The sequence below is a fragment of the Pollicipes pollicipes genome, unplaced genomic scaffold, assembly GCF_011947565.3.
Source record: "Pollicipes pollicipes isolate AB1234 unplaced genomic scaffold, Ppol_2.1 Scaffold_4740;HRSCAF=5597_pilon_pilon_pilon, whole genome shotgun sequence".
NCBI classification, from domain to species: domain Eukaryota; kingdom Metazoa; phylum Arthropoda; class Thecostraca; order Pollicipedomorpha; family Pollicipedidae; genus Pollicipes; species Pollicipes pollicipes.
Window position 1 is genome coordinate 25,065,940 of NW_023596545.1, and position 23,726 is coordinate 25,089,665.

General features: G+C 56.3%; 2 protein-coding genes across 4 annotated transcripts; one reads left to right on the plus strand and one right to left on the minus strand.

Moving 5' to 3' along the window:
• Window positions 1-586: 586 nt before the first annotated feature.
• Window positions 587-9,093, plus strand: LOC119098692 (uncharacterized protein YJR142W). Of its 2 annotated transcripts, none has more exons than XM_037221682.1 (9): window positions 587-675; window positions 4,407-4,495; window positions 5,091-5,329; window positions 5,742-5,805; window positions 6,122-6,252; window positions 6,591-6,709; window positions 7,059-7,188; window positions 7,721-7,820; window positions 8,173-9,093. In XM_037221682.1, exons 2-9 carry the CDS (start codon window positions 4,438-4,440, stop codon window positions 8,265-8,267), a joined length of 936 nt encoding a protein of 311 aa, XP_037077577.1. In that variant the 5' UTR covers window positions 587-675; window positions 4,407-4,437; the 3' UTR covers window positions 8,268-9,093. The 2 variants fall into 2 exon arrangements, with proteins under 2 accessions (XP_037077577.1, XP_037077579.1); XM_037221684.1 differs by lacking the exon at window positions 7,059-7,188 and adding an exon at window positions 7,246-7,375.
• A 318-nt stretch (window positions 9,094-9,411) lies between these two features.
• LOC119099290 (GTP-binding protein 2) lies at window positions 9,412-23,078 on the minus strand. 2 transcript variants are annotated; one of them, XM_037222415.1, is made up of 9 exons: window positions 22,954-23,078; window positions 20,700-20,956; window positions 20,219-20,443; window positions 16,372-16,581; window positions 13,894-14,118; window positions 13,029-13,313; window positions 11,608-11,719; window positions 10,942-11,129; window positions 9,412-10,304 (listed from the first exon to the last, which is right to left on the minus strand). In XM_037222415.1, the coding sequence occupies exons 2-9, from the start codon at window positions 20,943-20,945 to the stop codon at window positions 10,020-10,022; spliced, it is 1,776 nt and encodes a 591-aa protein (XP_037078310.1). In that variant the 5' UTR covers window positions 20,946-20,956; window positions 22,954-23,078; the 3' UTR covers window positions 9,412-10,019. The 2 variants fall into 2 exon arrangements, with proteins under 2 accessions (XP_037078310.1, XP_037078311.1); XM_037222416.1 differs by lacking the exon at window positions 22,954-23,078 and adding an exon at window positions 22,491-22,850.
• Between the last annotated feature and the right edge of the window lie 648 nt (window positions 23,079-23,726).

Sequence of the window (23,726 nt, forward strand, 5' to 3'; positions counted from 1 at the left end):
TGAACGATCGAACGATACCGAACAATTGGTGTTCAATTCACGTCCGCATAAGCCGGAGGGGGGGGGGGGGGGGGCGTGCCCTGCGTCCCATAGCCCAGTTCCGTACAATTCTGTACTTATGGTATAGGATTTCGCAAATGTCGGATGAAACCCTTTCTTGCGCTTAACCCAACAGCAAATTATCAAGACAGGGTCTCCTCGTGGGTTGGTGCAGCCCAGGCGAAGGCTCGTATCACACTAAGCATTCATATTTTTTAGAACCGTTTCTCCACCCGCCAGCCCAGAAACGCGTCTTGGAACGCACTACATACCAGGGCGGAAGCGGTAGCGCTGAGCCCGTGCTCATAAAGAAACCGCCGCAAGTAAGAATGAGCCAGTTTTGGGCAGGGGAATAGGGCACTAGCTTCTCAAAAGTGTTGCCTAGTAGGTATCGAAGCATACTATAAGTATACCAGAATTGGAATCAAATCTAGATTTGGAATGCTTGTACCAAAAGTTGGCAGTACTGAGCTGGCGGCATCTTTGGCGTAGTTGTTGCGATTCCATGAAATTGCGTTCATCAGTCGTAAAACGCTCAATGTTTGGCGAAGTACGGTGAAGTACGACCTTGGGTGCGGTGGTGGAGCTAAAAGCTGCGGGGTCGGGTCGTTTTGAAGCAGTTTCACAGGCATCTAGGTAAGACTGATATATGTTGTTCTGTGCCCACTCATATTACGGCTTATTTTACACATTATGACTCGCTTGGATCATTCTGCATCATTGATCGGTGACCCAGTTAATATGCAGTGAGTCAGTTATGAACAGTGTGACATGCATATATAGGCATACATATATGGTATAATATATAGGCATGCATATATAGGCTACTGGCTGTTGAGCGCTGCATGATGAGCAGTTGTTCAGGGTGTTCTAAGTTATATGAATGTAGCAGCTGAAAATTGTATTGTTCAGCTGAAATAGGAATATATCAGCCATTTTTATCTTATTAATGATTGGTCTTTCAGTATTCAACACATGCAAACATAGCAATACACTGTTATCTTTACAAATGTTATCACTTGCAAGATAGGCCAAGTACCAATTATACTGATTCATTACTTTTGCAAGATAATGTTTGAATCTGTCATTGGGAAATAAATGGCAATGGAAGATAATTGATACATTTCTTATGATGTTATCTTATGCATGTGTCTGTTATGATACTTCTCTGAGGGAATTTATCAGCCTGCTTAGGGTAGGTCATTTGATGTAAAAATGGTTGAATTTTGTAGTATGATTCAGCTTGCTTGGAGTTGCAAGGTTCTGAGCTTTCCAGATCAGGAGTATAAGCATATGTCAATAATTAGTGGGCTGTGGTGAGGGCTTGTCTATCTCATGCCTTACCCCTAAGCAGTCTATGTTTCGCATTGACATTGGAACGCTTCATTTTGACCAAGTGGTATTTTCATTTTGTAGTTTTGTTTCATTTATCCAATAGTCCAGCTACTGCCATCAAATGATGCCCTGAGTAGGTGGCCATTGTGCAATGTTTAAATTTTGCTTTAGCTTTTGTACCATTCAAGCAACAATATGAGAAGGGCAAACCAATATTTATTGGTACATGTCAACATTGTGTGGGGGAGGGGGGGGGATGACTTCATCACAAAATGCAATTGCCAGATGCACTTGTCTGCAACCCAAGTCTTTTATTACATGACCTGTTCTTGGCAAATGCACCCAGTGTAACCAGCAAATATTGTAGTTGGCAGGTGCAATGGTTTAAATTGTTCCTGGAATTTGCGGTTGGATGGTAGGATAAAATACCTTTGTGAGTTATGCCAAATCTTATGCAATTAGACCATACAGGATACAGGACTTGCATCTGAGTTTATTTTGCAGAATTATGCCCCTATTCCCAAGACTTGAGAAACATGCATCCATTATGGCAGACTATCCACAGGGTCCAGTGGGTGGGAAGGAGAGATTCTGCAGAGTTCAAGATCATCAGTTGTAGTTGTGACACACAATTTGCCCATGAGCCATTAACAGATAGCTAGCACATTTGCTGTTCAAAGACCATGGCAGACACAGTGCCTTGCATTCATATGGCAGTAACAGCTTTCTGCGGACGTGTGCGACGCACGAGTCGAGTCGATCGATACATGATACAGTTCGGCATAACATGACGGGCCAACACATACACTACCCCAGCCTCCGACCGGCACATCGGTTGATGACCAGGACCTCAGCATTGGAAAGGCGACGGCACCGGCGACACGGTGGCAGTCCGTTTATGCTGGTTCTACTTCAGTAACTCGTGCGGGCGCCTCTTTTGAAGAAACCGTCGGTTCCTTACTGCGCACTATCCCGTGGTGTCTGAGACGGCGCCGTCGGCGGGACAGCCGGAGCGTCGATGGACGGCAGGCAGCAGCAATGTCGCCGTGTCATCGCTGCTGTGCTGGCCGTGAGGCGGCACTGTCAGCCCTGCGCAGCAGTGGTTGCCAGCACCACAACTTAAACCCCTAGCGCAGTGCCTGGTCCTAATTCCGGCTGCGCTGGGTATGGCCGGCTTTGGGCGGCTACTGTCGCGATGGTTTCATACGTCGGACGCAATAAAGCTATGCGCCTTCTGCTACAGGTTGTTGCCTGTAGCCCGGTAGCTGCATTACACCTATCAAGCATACTTTATAGATATTAAAACACATCGGGTATATTTCTTGTGCTAACTCTCAAACATATTCCACAGCACAGTGGCAACATGTGTAGGATATATATATATATATATATATATATATATATATATATATATATATATATATATATATATATCTATGGTCAATAGTGTAATTGGCAATCAGTGGCCGTATTCACTCTGTTTCTTTCTCAACTTTGCTGAAAAGAGTTGGCGGAGACAAGATTCGGTCCCACGCTTAGCCATCGCATCGTGGGTATGAGTCTACGCTTTACCCAATAGCTCGAAAAGGAGCGCCATGGCGCACTTACTGACCTCGAAATTGAAAGAAAATTGTTCAAGCTTCATTTAAATGTACTTTGTATGCATATGTATGTTCAAAATTAAGAAAATCAGTGACCTGCAAAGTTGCATTTTAACACGCGATCGAGTGGGGGACCCCCCGAAAGTTTTTCCGGAAGGTTTCCAAACAGCGCAGCGTAGCCGTTTTGCACAGCCGTGGACAGTTGAATAGCGGATCGTTTGACATGAACAATTTAGATGTACTTTGTACGGTCAATGACCCATGGTAGGTCGAAGTCAGGCCATGCTTTCAGCGAAGGCAGTTTCGAGGGAATCGCTCAATCTTATCTAATTACGGAGTGTTGGACTAAGCCAGACATCTCTGAGATACTTTTTACGCAACACAACAATTGAATAAAAAAATTACATTGGCCTATGGTCAGGTATGAAGGTCACGCCAATGTTAAAACCAGCCTGCTTTATTTCTCTAGGGCTTGCTGTATGGGGCATTCCTGATGCTTATTTCATAGTTATTGATAACAGGAACGGCATTATACACCTTACATGAACTTCTTAAAGGTTGGAATAGGTCACTGACATAGAACGACCAAGGTCAACATTTTGTTTTTGGGAACCTACTGCCTAGCGTAATCTTCGTCGCTTATTCAATTGCAAAACCCAATTAATTCTTGTATGATTTTGTTCATGAATTTCAGAAGGTCAAACAAGGTCACCGACCTTATATGAACATGTGAACTTTTGCTTAGAACAGTTATCCAGGTTCTGAAGCCCTTTGGAAACCAACCTGTAATTTTACCTTGTTTGACCTTGTTTCACCCCAAGGTCATGACCTAGAAGCCTCGAACTGTGGTCTAGGTGAGTTCACGTACAGGTCAACACATCCCGTAAATTTAGTGTCTCTAGCTCTCTTAGTTCCTGATATTTCAGGGGGGGGGGGGGCATATTGATTCACCCCGCCCGAGCGAAGGGTATCCAAGCGGCTACTCGGGCTCGTGTTGACATGGGACTATATCGGGTGATCATGAAATGTGCGCCGTTGCTGCCACATCTTATACTAGATTTTGGACCCTGGCTAGTACCGTATTCAGAGCTGGGGGTTGTTGGGAGTGACAAGTGGGGTGTTGGTTTGTGATGTCCAATGTTGTGGGGGATTGAAGAGTGCGTCTGGGGGATAGGGGGAAGTGTGTGTGTGTGTGTGTGTGCGTGTGCATGTGCGTGTGCGTGTGCGTGTGCATGTGGCATGTGCGTGTGCGTGTGCGTGTGCGTGTGCGTGTGTTTCGCAGGTCGTATAAATGAGGGTTCAGCTGTTGTTAGTATAAAAGGGCAGGTAGTCGTTATCCGTCTAGACTAGGCCCGAGCATCCCGGGGTCAAGTGGGTTGTCTGCTACAAGCAGTTGTTTCGCGATCTGTCATTAACACGGTGCCTATCCAGGTGTCCGCTGAACTTCGGACCGGCTGTGAAAATGGACAAGAGCAAATTTCTTGCACTCGCCCGGAAATTCAATTGTGTTTTATTTGAAGGTAAGTTCTTGTGTTGGATTCCTCAATTCACTGAAAGGTGCAGATTCGGCTTGGCGGTGAATTTTTCACAATGCCTGTATGTCTGTCTGTCACAGTACCTATATGTGGACATTCGTGTGCATTAGGTGCCTCATGGTCGGCTCACAGCTCATTACGTTGTTTTATTGTGCCTAGATCAGCCATTTTATATTGATCTTGCTTTCAGTGAAGATGAAGAATGAATACATGGCTTAAATATTTATATTATGAGGTATTGGCTGATAACAGTTGTAACAAATTTGTTTCAAAAACATGAAGGCACCCATGCAGTATGGTCCAGGAGAAATAAATCATGTTTGTATAATCTGCGGGTTTTAGGGAATATATGCCCCACTGCATGAGGTGTTGCACCCCCACCACCCAAGCAGATACCAAGGATAAAGTAGATGAAATCCAGAAAGAACACTATTCTCCACAATTTTGTAAAGAGGTAAGGCCAATTTTCTCTGCTCAGCCCCATTTACTTACCCTGCGGAACTTCCCTGCTAGATTGTCTATCCATCAGCCGGCAGCCCTCCTCCGGGCAGCATAACTCAGTTGTCCCATTGTCCACTAGATAATGGGCTGCGCTCCGGCACGCTGCCGCTGGTGGTGGCTGGCCACACAGTGGGCCTGGTGCGTGCCGAGCTGCTGCCGCTGGTCGGCGCTGCATCCATCTTCCACGTGTCCGAGAGCGCCGTCACGCTGGACCCCGTGCTGGACACGCCCGCCGCCCGCTCAGAGGCCATGGCCCAGCTGCTGGAGCGGTGGCGCGACCAGGAGGACCTGGTGGCGCTCAGAGGCTGGCGTAATGAGGTGGGTGGCGCGACCAGGAGGGCCTGGTGGCGCTCAGAGAGTGGCGTAATGAGGTGGGTGGCGCGACCAGGAGGGCCTGGTGGCGCTCAGAGGCTGGCGTAATGAGGTGGGTGGTGCTCATCACTTGGTGCTGGGGAGTGGGTGGGCATGGAGAGCGGGTGAGACGGGCCCGCTGGTATGTTGGGCAGCGCTACGGCAGCCCGATGCGGCGGACGTCAGCGTCAAGCCCCGTTGATTGCGCGGGCAAACGTGAGCTCACAAACACTTATGCAAGCTCCAGCGTCGAATCGTTGGCAAAGAGACCCATGTTTTGATGAGCCCGGGCGTCGGGTGAAGGGCTGCGAGTGCGCGACCTGCTTGCTCTGTGCTTTGTCTGCCCGGGTCGACTTCTACGGTTTTGTTTCCATTTCAGTGCTACGACGTGCGGGTCTCCTTTTCCAGTCAGCCTCTGCTAAAAATGGAACGTTCTGCCACCAGTGAGTTAACGCACTGCAAACCGACCCTTGGACTATCATGTCTTTTGACATTATTTGTACGGTAAACATGTTCATCGAAATGGTCCCAGCGTCCGATGTGCGTCCAGCTAGCAGCGCTGGTACAGGTTACTCTTACGACAGCTTACCACCCCATCCTAGCTTAGCCCAAACTTCCTCAAGGACATACGCTCCCTTCTCTCTCCTGACGCGCCGTCCGTGAAACGCCGCGAAGGGCGCGCAGCGCCGGGTGACCGCGCGTGTCGTCTGCCGGCTCTCCTGCGCGGGCGCTGACGCGGCGCGCCGGCCGGTGTGGCAGGCGTGTTCGGCATCCGACAGTACGGCGTCGACCTCAACGGCTACACGCGCCACCCGGACAAGGGCCTGTGCGTGTGGATCCAACGACGCTCGCTGCAGAAGCCCACCTGGCCCGGCAAGCTAGACAACATGGTGAGCCGCGGGCTGCGAAACACACGCGCTCGGGGTCTTGGGGACGGGGCGGTCGGACGTAGGCGGATGATCCGCAGTACAGCCGGGCGCGCTCAATCAGGGTAGCCTTCAGTGGCCCTTGTGTTAATGACGGTGCGGCATGCTCGAGGGTGGTAGGAGCTGTTGTGGGCGCTTGCAGCACGCTCACGCCTGTCGCTCTCGACTCATTGTAGATACCTGAGCTGCGGTGTGGCAGCCACGCAGCCGATACGGGCCGGGCGCTGGGCAGCGGCAGTGCGAGTGCGGACATGCTGTGATGAGCGGCGGCGGTGACTGGCGGCGCGTGCTGTCCTGTCCAGGTGTCTGGCGGTCTGTCCTCTGGTCTGGGCCTGGTCGAGGCCATGCGGAAGGAGGCGTGGGAGGAGGCCGGCATCCCCGATCACCTGCTGTCCGGGCTGACCTCTACCGGAGCCGTGTCGTGAGTCAAGCTGGACAGTGGATCGTCGGTGTGCCAATAGGGGAGGGATGCTTCATATGAGCTAAACACCGAGGCGAAACTCTTGAGGGATCTTCAGCCTACGTCGTCCGGACTTGGATTGGCAGTCTTGACATCACATCCCCGCGTCAGCACTCAACGCTGAATTGGGATATCCCGCACGTTGCTGCGTCGATCCGAGCCTGACAATTCACTCTGCAAGACCCGCACAGGGTCACGGAGCTTGAGAGCCAGCACTGTAACGTGCTAGGGGAGCGGGAGGGGGCCCCCACGGGCCTAGCCCGTTGCGCGCGGCGCCAGCGGCAGTCTGACGGTGAGCTCCGCGCCGCAGCCTGTTCTACCGGAGCGAGCGCGGCCTGTTCCCCAACACCGAGTTTGTGTACGACCTGGAGCTGCCGGCCGACTTCGTGCCGCAGCCGCAGGACGGCGAGGTGGAGGAGTTCCGACTGGTGTCCGTACAGGTCAGTCTCAGTCTCAGTTTCAGTCTCAGCCGCGCCGCCCCCGGCCCTACGCCGCAGGTTCGCGTACAGCCGAGGCACCTCCACCTTCGCCAGCCACGCCTTCTGCTTCGACCTGGAGCTGCCGGCTGAGTTCGTGCCGCAGCCGCAGGACGGCGAGGCTGAGGAGTTTGTCCTGGTGACGCCGCAGGTCAGGGGAGCCAGGCCCCGGGGACGGCGCAGGTGATGCCGATAAGGGCGCCCGGGGTGGACAGGGTCGCGGAACGGCAGACAGGTGCCTGCACCCTGCCGGTCGTCGCGCGCAGAAAGCTGCTTTTAGCCGATTGGCCATGGGCGAATTACGATCGATTCACTGATCGGATGCCGTATTCATGCAGGAGCGTCTTCTGCTCCAGATGTGTCGCTTTCCGAACAAGGGATAGGTTGACATTCACGGCGCAGATGGCGATCGTGGCCACTGCGCCAGGTGTTGAGAGCCTGAGCCGAGCGCGTCACCCGGAGCGTGCCGCTGAGCGGAGCCCGCGCCGTCCGGCAGGAGCTGATGGAGCTGGTATGCAGTGCCGAGTTCAAGACCACCAGCGCGCCCGTCACGCTCGACTTCCTCGTGCGTCATGGCTTCATCACGCCCGACAACGGTGGGTCCCTCGGTCACCGCTGCCACCTGTCTTCCCCGCTTGGCTACGTGTGCGATCATTGTGACTACTGTTTTAGCCACCATGTGCCCTTCATTTTCGTTTGCGGCCCTCACCGGACGCCTGGAGGCCGAAACACGCCCAGTTTCTGCGTGGCGTGTTGCAAACCTGCGTCTGTTCGGCCGAATAGGGGCCATTCGGAGCTTGGGGAGGCATGGCCCTGTGCCCTCCCCCCCCTCTCTGGACCCGCCACTGACCATCCGTCCTAACCAACGTTCCCCGAGCAGGTCGGCACTTGTTCCACGCACGCGGGCGCTTCACGTGTCCCGCACGGCTGACGTGTCTCCTGTTGCAGAGCCCCACTACCTGGAGGTGTGTGAGCTGCTACACGTGCCGCTGCAGGTCGTCTACAACACGGGCCGGCTGTTTGGCGGCCTGCGGCCCGTCTGAGCGGTGTCCCGGCGACAGAGCGTCCCTCTTCCCTGCCCCGTCGCGAGCCGCAGGGGTGGCGACGAGCTGGATGTGACCGCACCGGCCGGCGGAACCGTCACCTCGGGTGGAGCACCGACACTGACGGGAGCGGTCGGCGCCGGCGGTGCTCAGAGGTGACCGCGCAGCTCCAGCGCCGCGCCACGCGCGTCATGCTCCGATGCCAGGATGCCCCTCAGGTGACCGCGTGGCCCCAGCGCCATGGCGTGTGATACTCTCCGACTGTTTGGTGTGGCGTCAGTATGAGGGGGCGTCTCCCGGTCCCGCCAGCCCCGGCAGGCGCGCTGGGTGGCTGTTGGGGAGCAGAGTGGGGACGCCCCGCGGGCGGGTGGGCACGGCCGTCCGCTCGAGGCGCGGGTCAGCGCTCGAACGAGCGGGGCGGGCGACCGACGCGAGCTGTTTGTTGCGTGGTGATGACCTCCGTCGGATCCGCCGGCTGGAACATCGCGCCGCCGGCCCGCCAGGGTCCCGGACGCGCCAGGCGAGCCGGGCGGCCCCGTGCTGGCGTGGCCGAAAATGATATCGGTGTTGAGCGAAGACTAGCTGACGGTCTCATGGCACGATGCGGGTTTTTAGAAGATGGGCAGTGGCTCCGTCGCGTAACGTCCTGAATGTTTTAGAACCTTCTCAGCACAGGCAGGGGTTTCGCCTTGAAGCGTGTTAAGCACGGCACTTCTCACGCCAGTGTGTTTTGTTCTGCGTGGATTTACTGCGGTCTTGTTGCATGCAGGATCACTTAATAAGAATATATTAGTCATTTTGCGCAGACGCATCTGTAGCCCACATGACTAAAGACGCCTTAAGTGACCCCAGCAACGAGTCCTGGGAGGAGAGAGCTCGACAGAACACCACCCGAGCCCACCTTGAGCGCCATTGAGCTCGCCCACCTGGCGGTATCACAGGTGCGTTATTAGGTCGCAGCTGGCGAACCGATCGGAAGCCTGCCCGTGTGTTGATAACACGCGTCTGCCAGCGGCTGTGTGCGGGCCGGAACTCGAGCGCGCATGAAAAGCTCAGCTGCACCGTCATCACCGCTCCGTTACTCTGGTCGGCCGCGGCGGGCGGTTTGTCGGAATCCTGACGCGACAGGGCGCAAACGAGTCGCCAGAGGTATCGTCTTTATTTCTTGTGCCGTGTTACATACGGGTCAAGTCAAGCTAGCATAAATATCCGTGTTAAAACCTCAGCACATTAAGCGGCGTTCCTAGCCGCCGGTCACACAGGCCAGCCGGGCTCCACTCCAAAAATACTTGCCGCGACGCCGCCGCCTAAAATCCCGCCGCGCTGGCAGTCACAGCGGCGACCGAACCCCACGCCCCGAGCCGGCGCGCCCGGCAGTGTTCGCGCCGAGATCGAATACCTTGAACCTGTGGCGATACCTTGTACGGGGTGTTCTGATTCGGACGGCACGCGACGATCGGCCCACGCCGGGGGGAGGGGAGGGGCAGCGGCGGCGGTGGGGACGCCTGCGGACCGGCAACGAACGGGACCAGCCCTGCACACCGCGCGGGGTCTACGTGAAAGACTGCGGCTCGCGCCTCGAAGGCCGAGGCGTCAATCATACCGACGACTAGCGAACTAAGCGATCAGGCGAGGGCGAAGTAAAACGCGGCGCTAATTTCTCTGGTTTGGCCGCGGGCGTGTAAAGTCGGGTAAAAGGGGTGTGGCCGCAGCCGGAGTGCGTCGCGTCGCGTCGCGTCGCGCCGCGCCGCTCTAGCGCTCCTCCAGCTCCGGCCGGCAGGGGAACACCTGCGTCACAGTGCCGATGCCGTAGCCGCGCGTGCGGCCCTGCCGGAACAGCAGCCGGTCGCCGACGCTGACGTACTCCGGCTGCCGGTAGAAGCGGAACAGCACGGACGCCTCCTGGTCGGGCCGCAGTAAGCCGCCGGGCGCGCACACGCCCTCGATCACGGCCGTCTGCCGCACACTGCCCATGTGCACCGTCGCCTGGAAGCGGCGGTGGATGGCCTGCGAGCCGAACAGCGCGCACACCGTCGCCTGCGGGCAGAGCCGGGGTCAGACGGCGCCGGGGGTCAGGGGGGGGAGGGGGAGGGGACATCGTCCGCGCCTCAGCGCTGGACTGCATCGCGTGTTTACGCTGGGATATCAACAACCTTTGTCCACGTCCCTGCCGCAGCACACTACCGAGCTCGATGTGAAGCAGGGCGTTTCTACGAAGGCGAGGCAGCATACGGGGCTGCATAGCAGTGAAGCCCCAGGAACGTGACGAGCATGCGTGCAGCCCGCGACCTGGTGGTGCACCACAGATGAACAAGCGAGCCCTACGGGCCGGGAGTCGGGCATGCCGCGACTAGCGTGTGTCGAGTCGCGCTGCGCCGCCGGGCTGTCTCTATTCATCGGACCAGAGCAGGTCCGCGCTCCCAGACTCATCGCCCCGATCTAAATTGCATTTCGCTCCACAAAGTCGGCACTCCCATAAGCCGACTACACCGATGGCAAATGCTACCAAACGACCCGCTGGAAAAAAACCCGATGATGACATGATATGTTAAGATGCTCTGCAGCCGTCCGCTACAGCTGCCACTGCAGCTACAGCGGCAGCGGACGGACATGGGCCCCAGACGTCGTCGGGCTGGCAGCCACGGACGGCAGCAGGGGGAGGTCGGTCGCCTACCTGGAAGTAGAGGCAGGCGGTGGGCCGACTCTGCGGCGCCAGCAGCACCATGCCGCGGCGCAGGCCGGCCACGTCGCGGTCGATGGCGAGAGCGGCCGCCTGGCCGGCGCGCACCACGCGACAGGGCCGCCGGTTCCGGTGGATCGAGGCGACGCGTACGGTCGTGAAGCTGCCGTCCTCCAACGGACCTGGCGGCGGCGGCGGCGGCGACGCGGTCACGCCAGGAGGCACCGACGCCTCTGACACGGGCCGGGCCACCGTGGTGCGGCAGGCGCGGGGGGAAGACGCCGCAACACACGCCGCGACCACGGCGGCGTGTGTAACAGGGCGGTTACACGTCTGTCTGTACGCGTGACAGGTGACAGTCGCTATTTAACCTCGAGCACGGGCTCGAGTGACAGTGAAACGCCACGGCATGCGACCAGCGGTGCCTAATGCACAATGGGCTGTGAACGCTCAAAAAATATGCTAAAAAAGAAGAGCGAGATGGCGTCAAAAAAGGTCTCGTAACACAGAGAAGACATTCTAGGACACCGCAGAAGTTATCCCAAGCCAAAACTGCGAATGTAGCTCCGCGCGGTCTCTACGTCGACACTCATGCGTTCCTCTGAGCACGCATCAACAAAAACGACGAGGCGCAGCTGTAGCACCACCCACACCACTGACCTAGACTGAGCCGCGCTCCTTCTGTGATGATGCCTTTGGTTAGAAGCCCGCCTACAACTACGCCTGTTTCTGATATCCGATAGGTCTCGTCAATCTGGAACTCGCATAGTTGCTGAAAACGAGACGGCCAGTCAGCGAAGGGCGTGACGCACCGCGCACGACAGCGGGCTAATCTTATCTGAGACATGCTATCACATGAGAATCCGAGCTCAGCAGCGCTCCCGCACTGAGTAATGCGGCCGTCGACGAACAAAGGCAGGCGATATAGTTCCGGGTGTGATATCTGAACGCAAAACCACCGGACTTCATTTCTTGACAAATGAAACAAAACAATGTTTTGTAAATAAACATGTTGGAAAACGCAGCTATCTATGTGCGCTGAGTGGTTGTGGTATTTGTACGCTGAAGTATTTCTGCAAAGCCGTGGTTTCGAAATGCGCACTAACGAGAACGAGGTAAATCACAAAGCACTTCGGTGCAGCATTCCCACCATCCCGTCACGGCGAAGTGACATAAAGGTTCGCAGCGCAAACAGCGATTGCGCCGCTTTTCTGCATCGGTTGTCCCTGAGAAGCTCGTGCTGGGATCATAACGTCATTTCGTCCTGCAGACCATAACAACTGTTTCGAAAACTGTCGTCTTCTGCAAACCGTTAACCGGAAGGCTGTTTCGGCAAACTGCTTCATCCGGGCGTCGGCCGGCGGTGCATGGCGCGACCTCGCCGCTGCCCCGGCCTGGCCCTCTGCCTGGCCCCACCGCCGCTGTCCCAGCCCTCGGTCCGGCCCCACCGCCGCCGCCCCTGCCTAGCCCGACCGCCGCTGTACACGGCAGCCTGGGAAGGAGCGGGGTCGTACCGCCCGGCCGGCCGGCGGCACGCACGCCGGCCGCACGAGAGCGGGCACGACCCTGACCCGGATAGGTCCCAGAGCGGGAGCGGGCGCCGAGCAAGGCGTCACGCACCGGTCGCGGCCGCAGCTCGGCCGCCAGGACGGCCGAGCTAAGTCACCGGCTCTCCGCTGCCGCCAGGACGGCCGGGCTAGTCTACCAGCCCCCCCGCTGCCGCCAGAACGGCCGAGCTACGTCACCAGCCAGCTGCTGCCGCCAGGACGGCCGAGCTACGCCACCGGCCCCCCGCTGCCGCCAGGACGGCCGAGCTACATCACCGGCCCCCGCTGGCGCCAGGACGGCCGAGCTACGCCACCGGCCCCCCGCTGCCGCCAGGACGGCCGAGCTACATCACCGGCCCCCGCTGGCGCCAGGACGGCCGAGCTACGCCACCTGTCCCCCGCTACCGTCAGGACGGCCGAGCTACGCCACCTGTCCCCCGCTACCGCCAGGACGGCCGAGTTACATCACCCGCCCCCGCTGGTGCCAGGACGGCCGAGCTACACCACCTGTCCCCCGCTGGTGCCAGGACGGACCTGCTCTAGCCGGCGCCGTTCGCTGGCGCCGGGGCTGGGGCTGAGCGCGTGCAGGTACTTCTTGAGCAGCGGCAGGCCGGCACCGCTGACCGAGCTGACGCTGAACACGGGCACCGTGGCGGCGTCGGCCTGGGCGGCGGCCGCCGCGCTCGCCTCGTCCACCACGCGCAGCGGCTCCTTGCCGCAGCCGGGCGCGCGCACCAGCGCCTCCAGCGCCTGCAGCGTGTGCCGCAACGTGGCCGCCGACGTCAGGTCGATCTTGGTGACGATGACGAACAGCGGCACCTGGGGCAGGGGGGACCTGAGACGCGGGACGGGGCGGGGTGACGGGAGAAACGAGCGCCAGGGGAGGGGGAGGGGCGTGCTAGCTCATCACGGGAACATCGTGCGACAAAATGGGTGGCAGAACAGTGGCACCTGGGGAAGGGTACGTTAGTGCATTGAGAGTGGGGACTGGGTGACGGGAAAAACGAGCGACAGGGGGAATAGCCTGCTACATCGCCGTAGAAAAATACGTGAGGCGCTGACCCCAACCAGACGTACACTCTTGGACACGAAAGAGGAGAAAAGAGGCATAAGCAGCCGCGTGTCATGCTATGCCATCCAAAGCTCCAGTAATGGCGCTGTTAGAAACCAATGAACACAATATTGTTTCCGCTGTTTATAACAAGCCACACACGGAGTTTGCATCCACAGAACATTGCGTGCATTGAACTCCTCTTCGGCCCCCTCACGACTTCCGCAAAGCCAGGGCTACCAAACTCGACCACAGCCCGTAAAAACCCGAGGGCCCCGCCCCCTCTCGCCCACCGCCACAAACACTTCAGCACGAGACGTTATCACGGGCCCGGCGGCCGAGGCGTACCTTGAGCGCCAGCGCCAGGTCCAGGTGCTCCTGCGTGGTGCCGGCGATGCCGCTGTTAGCCGACACCACCAGCATGGCGTGGTGCGGCGAGTAGCCCGTCAGACCGAACACGGTCGTCTTCAGGTACTTCTGGTGCCCGGCCAGGTCGATGAAGGTCACCAGCTTGGACGACTGCTCGCAGATCTCCTCCGCCGTTGGCGTCGCTGAGTAGTCGACCGTGTTGCCCTGGAGCGAGACCCCGCGTCAGTGGACGCTGGGGGGAGAGGGTGGGGGCGGACCCAGTCGACCATGTTGCCCTGGAGCGAGACCCCGCGTCAGTGGACGCTGGGGGAGAGGGTGGGGGCGGACCCAGTCGACCGTGTTGCTCTGGAGCGAGACCCCGCGCCAGTGGACGCTGGGGGAGAGGGTGGGGGCGGACCCAGTCGACCGTGTTGCTCTGGAGCGAGATCCCGCGTCAGTGTACGCTGGGGGGGGGGGTGGGGGCGGACCGAGAGTTGATTGTGTTTCTTTGCAGCAGCCCAGCCGGGCGCTAGTCCAAGTCGCCGACAGACGGGGGAGGGGGGGGGGGGGGGAGGAAGGCAAGAGCCAATCGCCCTACCCTGCACCAGTGGACCCTGGCAGCAGAACGGGGAAAGCCAAATAATGGTTGTGTTGCCCTGGAGGGAGGCCCCTGTTGGTGTTTAGGACGGACCGGACCGTGATATGGTACTAACAACTACCGTGCCGCGACGCTAATACAGAAACCACGCAATGCGCCGATTGTGACGAATTTAGCAACAGTGCCTTCAGCACAAAGCAGCGTGCCTTTTCGGAGCCAGTCTGAATAACTTGCCAAAAATATCCACCGCCACAATGGTTAACTGCAAAGGAACTCAGCCCGACGGAAAGGCAGATGTTATCACGGCGGCGCGCGTGGTAAGAATGGCCGGACTATGGGAAAAGTTTTCGCAGACGCGATCCCCGATGCTGATTTAGGCTTTGGCGCGCACCGATCACAATGGCCATGTGGTGCCCATGACGCAATCCACCCCAACACGTCGCCGCGTCTCGACACAAACCGCGGCCGAAAACCCGTCCGAGCGAGCGATTTCCAGCCCCGCCTCACATCGCTGCCAGCCGACCTTCGACAAGGCCGCGGCGCCTGCGAGCCCGTCTTGGCGCGCCGGCGGCCCGCTGTGGCTGGGCCGGCGGCCGCAGCGGCTCACAGCTGGGCTGGCGCCAACTGTTCGGCGGCGGCGGTGACGGCGGCCGGGTGGGCCGGGCGGCGCGGACGGGCCAGAGACGGGAGTGAGCGGCCGCGCCGGCCGGGCAGACGGCCAGGCGCGTCGGACCAGGCTCATGTGACGCGGCCGCCGCCAGCAACCTTGACCGTCGACGGCGGTCGCGGCTGTCGCCCGGCGCACCAGTGACAGCGCACGGGCCGAGGTCAACAGACCGGCGCACCGGCGCGTTCAGTCGGGGACCGCGAGCCAAGTGTGGACAGTCGTCCACGCTCTGGCCGCCTCACGACCGCAGTGTACGGTGCGACCGCATGAGCAATTACAGGCATTTTGGCCTGCCACAAAAAAAAGACAAGGAGTAGGACGGGAAATGTGGTAAGCCGCTCCCGTTTAGCTTAAGTCTTACCTCAAAACCATGAAAAAGCTAAGAAAACTCTGACCGTTTTACGCAGCACATATTTGCGATTGGGATGCCCGCAGGAGACAAGATCCCCACCACGAGCCTGTCTTTCCTTTCCCTGTCCTCCATTACTGTAGAGCAGTGAAACATTCTGGGGCCTTGCATGACCAACAACGCTCCTTGGCTGCGTGCGCTGCAAAGCTGCATGGCAGGACACGCAGAGCAGCAACCGTTACTGAACAGCAAAACAAAACTGGGTCAATTAGGCACCGGTCTCAAGCATGCTCCTTTCAAACTGATCAATCCCAAGGCCCTCGGCACCCCGCGCACCTCTCTGGAGAGGCCCACAGCGGGCTCGGCCTCGTCCAGACGCCTCGCGTCGCGGCGTCCGTGACACACCATCCCCTTCCCCTCCCTCTCCGACAAGCCCGATCACGTCAGGGCCGCCGCCGGCCGCCTATCGTCCGGCGGCAGCGCGCGCCGTTAGCCGGCCGTCACCCTGTCCGGGAGGGGGGGGGGGGGGGACCGGCTGCGAGTGCCGACCTGCTCGCGCGGGCATTATCGTCGCACCGTACGACCGCGCGTGGGAAGTGTCGTCGGCGCGCCGCAGCCTGCGGTCGATAGGACCACTGACCCGGCGGGCGCCGCCCCCCCCCCCCCCCCCTGTCGTTCGCAGCCCCGGGCGCGGACGACTCCCGATGAGAGGCAGGCCGCGCGCGCCGGCGGTCCGCTTGACGCGCGCCTCCATTCGTGTACCGTGCCGAGGCGAGCTGCCCCTCGCCAATGCACGTTACCGAGTGGCCGGGCACGCGGGCGGCCCAATCACAGGGCCGTCCCCGCCCCCCAGCGGTGGCTCACCTCCGAGTCGAAGCCCAGGATCTCGTGGCTGATGCTGGAGGTGCGTCCGGTGCGGATCTCGTGCAGGTGCCGCAGCATGTTGAGCCGCGACCGGCCGCGCCCGTTGTCCAGCTGGCCGTGGGTGAGCACGCCCAGCAGCGTCGACTTGCCCACGTCAGCGTTTCCCAGGACGGCCAGACGCAGGTCAATGCTGTGGCGGTCGTCGGGCACCTGGCGCACACAAAAAGAGCAGACTTGTGAGGTTGTGCGGCGTCTTTGATGTCTGCGGCTTATTTAGAGATATCGTTTTATTATTTATATCAAGAGTACCGAACAGCAGTAACGATTTATCATACGCTGCCCCAGGAACAAAGTTTACGCCACGAAGGGCTGCCTACACGAACCATGACCGCACCATCATCACCATCATGACCACCGTAACAATCGAATGTCCACATGGCCATTTATCAGCGACCTTGCAGCCAAACATGCCCATAGAGCATTGTCATGTCAGGCAGCGTCACGACCCGGCCGCCCACGCTCTCCGTGACCTTCTCTCGCGAGCAGAGGACACAGCGCTTGTAGACGGCCCCGCCCAGCGCTGCTGCACATGAGATCACGGCGGCCGGTCGCGCCGCTGCAGCCCGCACGAGCGGACGGTCGGCTCCGTCCGAGGGTCGCCGGGTTAGTCAAGCCGCATCAGCTGACGGATGGGGAGCGGCGCGGCAGTTTCCCGCAGTCGCCGGGAGCGCGCGCCACGAAAGGGAGCAGGCAGCTCAACGTGAAACCCACGGCGAGAGGCACAGAGAGCATTCGTTGTCGCGGCCCCACGCCAAGGTCGCGCATTTCACTTTCAGTGCAGTGCACGCATCAGCACAGCGCGCCTTCAAGCCGACCGCTCGGCTCGGTTATTAGCGTTACCAGCAAGGACGCCAGCACTGCGCCCGACGCCGACTCGGCAAACGGCAGTCACCGCGTCAGGCGCCGGTGACGGCGTGCCCAGTGACCTGACAGCCGCGTCACGCCGAGCCCAGCAGCGGCGGCGTCACGAGACCGACCGCCCGACCACTGAGACACGACCCCGCCCCATTGCTGTCGGATACCGAGCCGGTCCGGCGGACCTCGAGCACCACCGCCGCGCCCCTGACTGGGCCATCAGCAGCCGGGCGGCGAGCGAACGGGCTCGGCAGGCGGAGTGGTCCGCAATGCTCATAAGTATATTTCTTCCGAAGGCGGCAGGGACATATACATACCGTGTTAAGACGGTGCCAAACTATCTAAAGTGAAAGGAGTCCTGAACCGACCATGCTACCGCCTTGAAACTCATGCACACACGTTTAACTTTACACTGCAGATGGGGCGACGCCCACGGTCATGACAAACCACACGGCCGGTTGTTATCGTGTCTACATGGCCGTGACGGGTCCGGACACGATCGGCGCGGCAGGGATTCACAACCGGTTTGACGGCTTTGTCCCACGCTGTAGCCGGCATATCAACAAAGGCGCAATCACGACAGGTCAACGCTACCCGAGCCGGACATGCAGCCTGTCCTAGACTGCGCCTCATCATGAGGATCACGCAGTCTCAGGCCCTGTGTGAAGTGAGTAACCGCAGTGACCCCGACACGCGCCTGACCAGTCGCCTGGCCATTCCTCTGGTCACTTAGAAGTGATGTGTGTAGAAAAGTGACGTCCTCAGCGCTCCGGGGACACCAGTGAAGATCGGCGGTGTCACTGACGACGCCTTCAACACGAGCTAGTTTATTTCGTTGGCTTTCGCCAGTTTTTTTTTTGATTTTACACTTACCTGCAACACCTGCGTAACCACCCCTGCGCAGCAGCTCAACATTCCCATGCACTGCAAGTCATCAATTTAAAGAATTTTCCAGACCCCGCAAATTTCAGCATCCATTGCTAAGTAGTCGCCATAGCGCAGTAGCAAACTCGACGTCCATACAGCCGCGAGGTCGCCGTTTTTTAGCTAACACACTTTCCTACTACACCTGTGCAACTCCTCATGCGCAGCAGCTCAATATCGCCATGCGCCGCAACTCCACAATTTCCAGATTTTTCCAGACCCGGCACTTCCAGTACCCATCACCGTGAAGTCGCCGTAGCGCAGTCGGGAAGGCGACGTCAACATAGCCGCGAGGTCGAGCGATCGATCCCCGGTTGCCACTGGTTCTATGCCGGCCCCTAACGTTTTTTTTTTTTTTAACTAGGAAATGACCGACGCTGCCAACGAGACAAATGCTCGAAGGCAGCACCAGTCATTTCCTAGAAGAAAAAAAAACCCGCAAGGGACCGGCATAAAACAAAAGGCACCCGGGACCCTATTGCTCGGCATCGCGTTACCGACTGTCCATCAAAACTAACAGCTAAAAACAAATGCAATTATTTTAAATCCGCTTCCTATACTTAGTCACACGCGTCTTCTTTTCGATGGTTCGACTGACCAGACCTAGTTTTTGACACCACCAGAAGCTCACAGAAGTCATGGGGAATATTCGGCACCGAATGACAAGCCGCTTCTGAGTGGCCGCTTCCAGAGTCGGAGCGGCACTTCTGATGAGGCGAGAGTGCATGACCACAGCCGCTCAGTACCCAGCGTCTCTCAGTATCCCATCCACAAAGGCTTGTGAAGCCCTCTGACTTTTTTGGGCGGATGAACGCCAGCGGTGTGTAAGCAGCCTGAACGGCGACCCCGCTCGCAACATAACTGGAAGCATTGATGCCACATTGATGGAATGCGTGTGACTGTGGTTCATATGCTTGTTTTTGAGTACACTCGCCAATCAAATATGTACACGCCGTATCTTCATGTGACATACAGAGCCAACCTGCAAATTGGAAAACTACCTAGGATATTTCCAACTTGCTTTCAGACCGCGAACGGGACTCCCACAGGCCCTCCCGGACGAAAGACCTTGAGTCTCCTGAACCATGGCCCACGAGTCTGCCTACAAACTTCTGACCAGAGCCTTCTATCTCCCTTCCGAGCCTTTGGATTCATTCGCCAGACAGTTTGGTTGTTTGCCAGTCTGGGCTATTTATGTCAAATGAGGTGGTCCCACCAGATAGCAAGCAGAGACCATGTGGGATCAGCTCACAAATGGTAACCCAGCCATCAATGGCACCTCTGTCATATCAGATCTTATAACTGAAACTGATGACTTGCAGAAGTTATGCACACCTAGCAAGGAGACAGACCTGCCTCTGAAGAGATGCCCTGACTCTGACCTTACATGATAGTGACCATTGTTGACATAGTATGGTTTCAAAGTGCATTTACATGTTCAGTTCAGTGTAATTTACACCAATCATCACTGGTTCTAAAGGATAAAACAGTAAGGAAGCCATATGTGTCAGTTCAAAAAATTATTATCTTCATGCATTTTCAATACTCCATCAGACATGTGAATATGTTAATTGTCAACCTAAAGATTCGTTTGTGAGATTGATTTAAGCCATGTAAAGACCATAACCTAATGATGTACTCAAACAATTGACCTATCACTTCTCCAGTTTCCTATCACTTCCATTTAAAATGCCTCCAATCTGATAATTGGAACAGGAGATGGCAGACTGCATGCTAGCCCTCCTCTCAGACAATCTGATAACTGGAGCAGGAGATGGCAGACTGCATGCTAGCCCTCCTCCCAGACAATCCTAGTTGGCAGCATACCTCACATGGTGCCAAGCTAAAAGAACACAGACTCAAAGTTCTGCCTTGTGAACCAAGGTCCAGGACTCAGTAGGAGTGCATCCTTCCAACTGTCCATGCCCGTTTCCAGCGCCTGCCTGGCCGCGCTGACCAGGACCGAGAGGCGGCGCCGGCCGAGACCCGGCCACCAAGCACAACTGACCTTCCTGACGAGCACCTCCGAGACGCGCCGCTCGTCGGCAGAGCCGGCTGCCAGGCGGCGCTCGCGCAGCACGGTGACGGCGGCGCCCAGCTCGGCCGCCATCCGGTGCAGGGTGGTGAGTGAGGCCGTCATCTCGGCCGGCTCCAGGCCCGGCATCAGGCCGTTGTCCTCCACGCCGATCTCATAGATGGCCTCTCCCTGGCCCTCGCGCAGCCGCCACTTCATCTGCGCAGAGACAGTGGAGGTGGGGGGTGGTGCTCGGGGCAGCAAGAGGGAGGGTTTGACAATGTAATGGGCTGTCAGCTCAGGTACAGAGAAAGCTATCCAGCAGAAGGGCACAGGATGATCAAATGGCATGCCAACATGTGTGTGGTGTCTGCAATCCTTAAATGTTGTTTGAGTGCACAGTATCCTCAACGAATCTTTACTGTTCTAAGTTACGTTGCGTGACAACATCCATCCACCAATCACTGCAACACACCTGCGTGACCAGATGCTGGAAGCGGTGTTTGGAGGGGCTGACCAGCTTCAGCTTGTACTCGATGTTACCCAGCTGCGGCTCAGGGGGCAGCTGGTCCGGCATCTGGTCCAGCTCGCTGCCACATGACTCCGGGCTGGACGACTCGGGGCTGGACAGCTCCGGGCTGGAGGAGTCCAGTGTTGAGCTTGAGTTGGACGCAATGTCATCTGAGTCCTCTAGTGGATCAAACAGGCCGAGGAAGTCCATGGTGGGATGGCCTGTGGAAGACAGAGGGGCACAGTAGTACTGCTTGGTCTTAGACTCATGCAAATAGACACAGCCTATTTTATGGGCCTAAGGCCTACACCTATCATTCCCTACCCTCTGATGCACACATCTGTAATTTGCTTTGGTGCCAGACATAGGGATGAGGCAAGGCTTCTGGCTTTGAACCCAAAACCAAAGCCAGTGTCTTTGTACATAGCAACTGCAGAGAAAAAGCCAGGCTACCATCAGTTCTAAGCCCCAAGGCAGAAGCTGATGACAAATCTAGTGTACAACATTGTCTTGTGCAGACAAAGCCATTCTTACATGTGCTGAAACTACACAGGATCAGGAAACACCACCAAGGCTTTGCAGTGACTGAGACATTACAGAAGGAACAGCTGTTAGCAAGCAGTACAGATGGCTCATTTTTAGTACTGTCACCTATTTATTCTGTGTCAGTATGTCAGCAACCTTTTGGACAGTTAGTTATCCAGATGTCCTCAGGTTTGAATAGGATCTAAGAAAATGTTCTGGCTTTTAGTCAGTTGTGCCCACAGCCCTAAAAATGTGTGTGTGGCATGCTAACAGGACTGGCAGGGCTGCTTTTGTGAAATAAAGCTGCACCAGCAATGAAAAAGTCAACATGACAAAGCCAAAACTGCAAGTTTGCTTGCGGCTGGGGACATAATCATATTTCAAAACTTATTAAAAGCCAAAGCCTGCTGTTAAAAATGTCAGAAGGCCTAAACAGAAGCCAAAACCCAAGCTGATGGTTTGCAACATTACAAAACTGAAGTTGAAGCCAAGGCCATCCATGTAAAATGCTTTAAGGCCAATGGAATGGCACGGGTGAAACAGCTCAAAAGCCAAAGCCAAAGCAAGTGAGAGAAAACTGCAGCTTGTAAAGACAAAGATCACTGTGTCCCAATACCTTTTTAGCAACACAGATGGCTCATTACAGAAACTGAAAAAAGCATGAGCTCTTATTGAGCTCTGCTGTCATCCACCCCAGGAAACCCTGGCTGCATCCCCACCATCTCACCATAAATCTGAGTAAAATAAAAATAAATAAATTTGCTATCCATATTTTCAGGGTTGCTTTCCCAATCTCTGTTAAAATTAAGTGCCTACCGGAGCAGGCACTTATCTATTTCAATACTGCTTTCTACAGTTCCTACTTATCCACACAAGTGGATATACTCCCATATCAAAGCAAATTATAACAGCAACACCAGAACAAGTGTTTACATATATATTGGCCAGTCTGCAATCATTACTGTTGCAGTCCTTAACCACAAACATTACCTTCCTAACAATTAAACACAACTGCTAACCTCTAGTCAATGTATAACCACTCAAAGTAAGAGGTGAAGATGCATTACACTCACAAAAGAAATTAAACAAGTACTGGTACATTCCTCACCTTTGGTTTCTGTCTTAAGTCCTTAATACATAAATCAGCAATGGGCTACACACCATACACAAATGAGACACAGGCTACATACAATTCAATCAAGATTCAGGTCACCTTTCTGTTGTACTTACCCACTCAACAGAAATATATCCAGCCACTTTTGCTTGCTGATACACCAGAGACTTGTTCCAAAACAAGGTCACACAAGAATGTTCACTATCAATGTCAATATTGCACCCTACCAGCATGCTGGTCAGCTACATTCTGGACGAATTTACAAAGTTAGTCACCTATCAGTTCAGGCTCAGATAAAGAATGTTGAAAGGTGGTGCAACAGCTGTGGGGTTCCCCCGCCAAAATTGGGCAGTATGATGCAACACAAAAATATTGCACAACACAGCACAAGAATTTAGTAAGGCCAGACCAGGCCAGTCGATTACGCCGAAGAACAAGTCTTTGTTTGTAAACAGAAAAGTCAGCTGAGTCGTCTGAGCAACGGAATGCGAAGCGCCCATGGCACCATCCACAAACCAGATCCACGAATACTTCTCTGGCCAAAGAAGCTGGCTTCACCATCACCAACTTACTACTCACTATTTTGGTGTATCCTTAGGATAATAATACCCACAAGGACATGACCGGCAGGGCCTGAAACAGCAGGGGCACAAACAACAGCCTCACACGGACACCAGCCCCCGGGCAGGTTAACATCAGCCCAAACTGGCGCAAGCGGCTGACCTTGAAGTTTACCAGTCACCACCAGCCGTTGGCAAGCGATCGTAGGTACCGAACCGAAATATATTTATTTATATGACGTCATACTTACGGTTCGCTGCCTTACAACGTTGGATAGCCCTACAACGCGCTTAGCATTGATCAAGCTCTAAAAGCTGGGATATTAGGCATTAAATCTGTTGCTGTACAGGTAATAAAACTACCCGATGCAAGCTATGCAAGTTAAGTCTGACTGTAAGTACCTTTTCGGGAGGATAATGGTGAAAATATGCTTCTCTGCCCGTACCTGATGACGTCATATGAAATACAGACGATCATGGATGAAGTGCTTTTCTGGCACAAGCACAGATCTTTTGCTCGTACGGTCAAGAGTAAAATCGTGTTGTCACGTAGTACTACGGTTTGTTATGAAAATAGTGGGCTTCGCTTGGACGGAGTAGCAGTACGACGCACCGCAACTTATTGCCGCCAAGTGGTGCAGTTCCCTATTCAGTTGCGAAGTGGGGCCATGGCCCCCTAATTTTGAGGAGGAAGTGGGTGAAAGTAAGGAAGAAACCCAGTTTTGTGCATTTTCCCATCCAGCATGTCCGAATAGGACCAATGTGAGTCCGAGATGGGTAGCCATAGGGGGG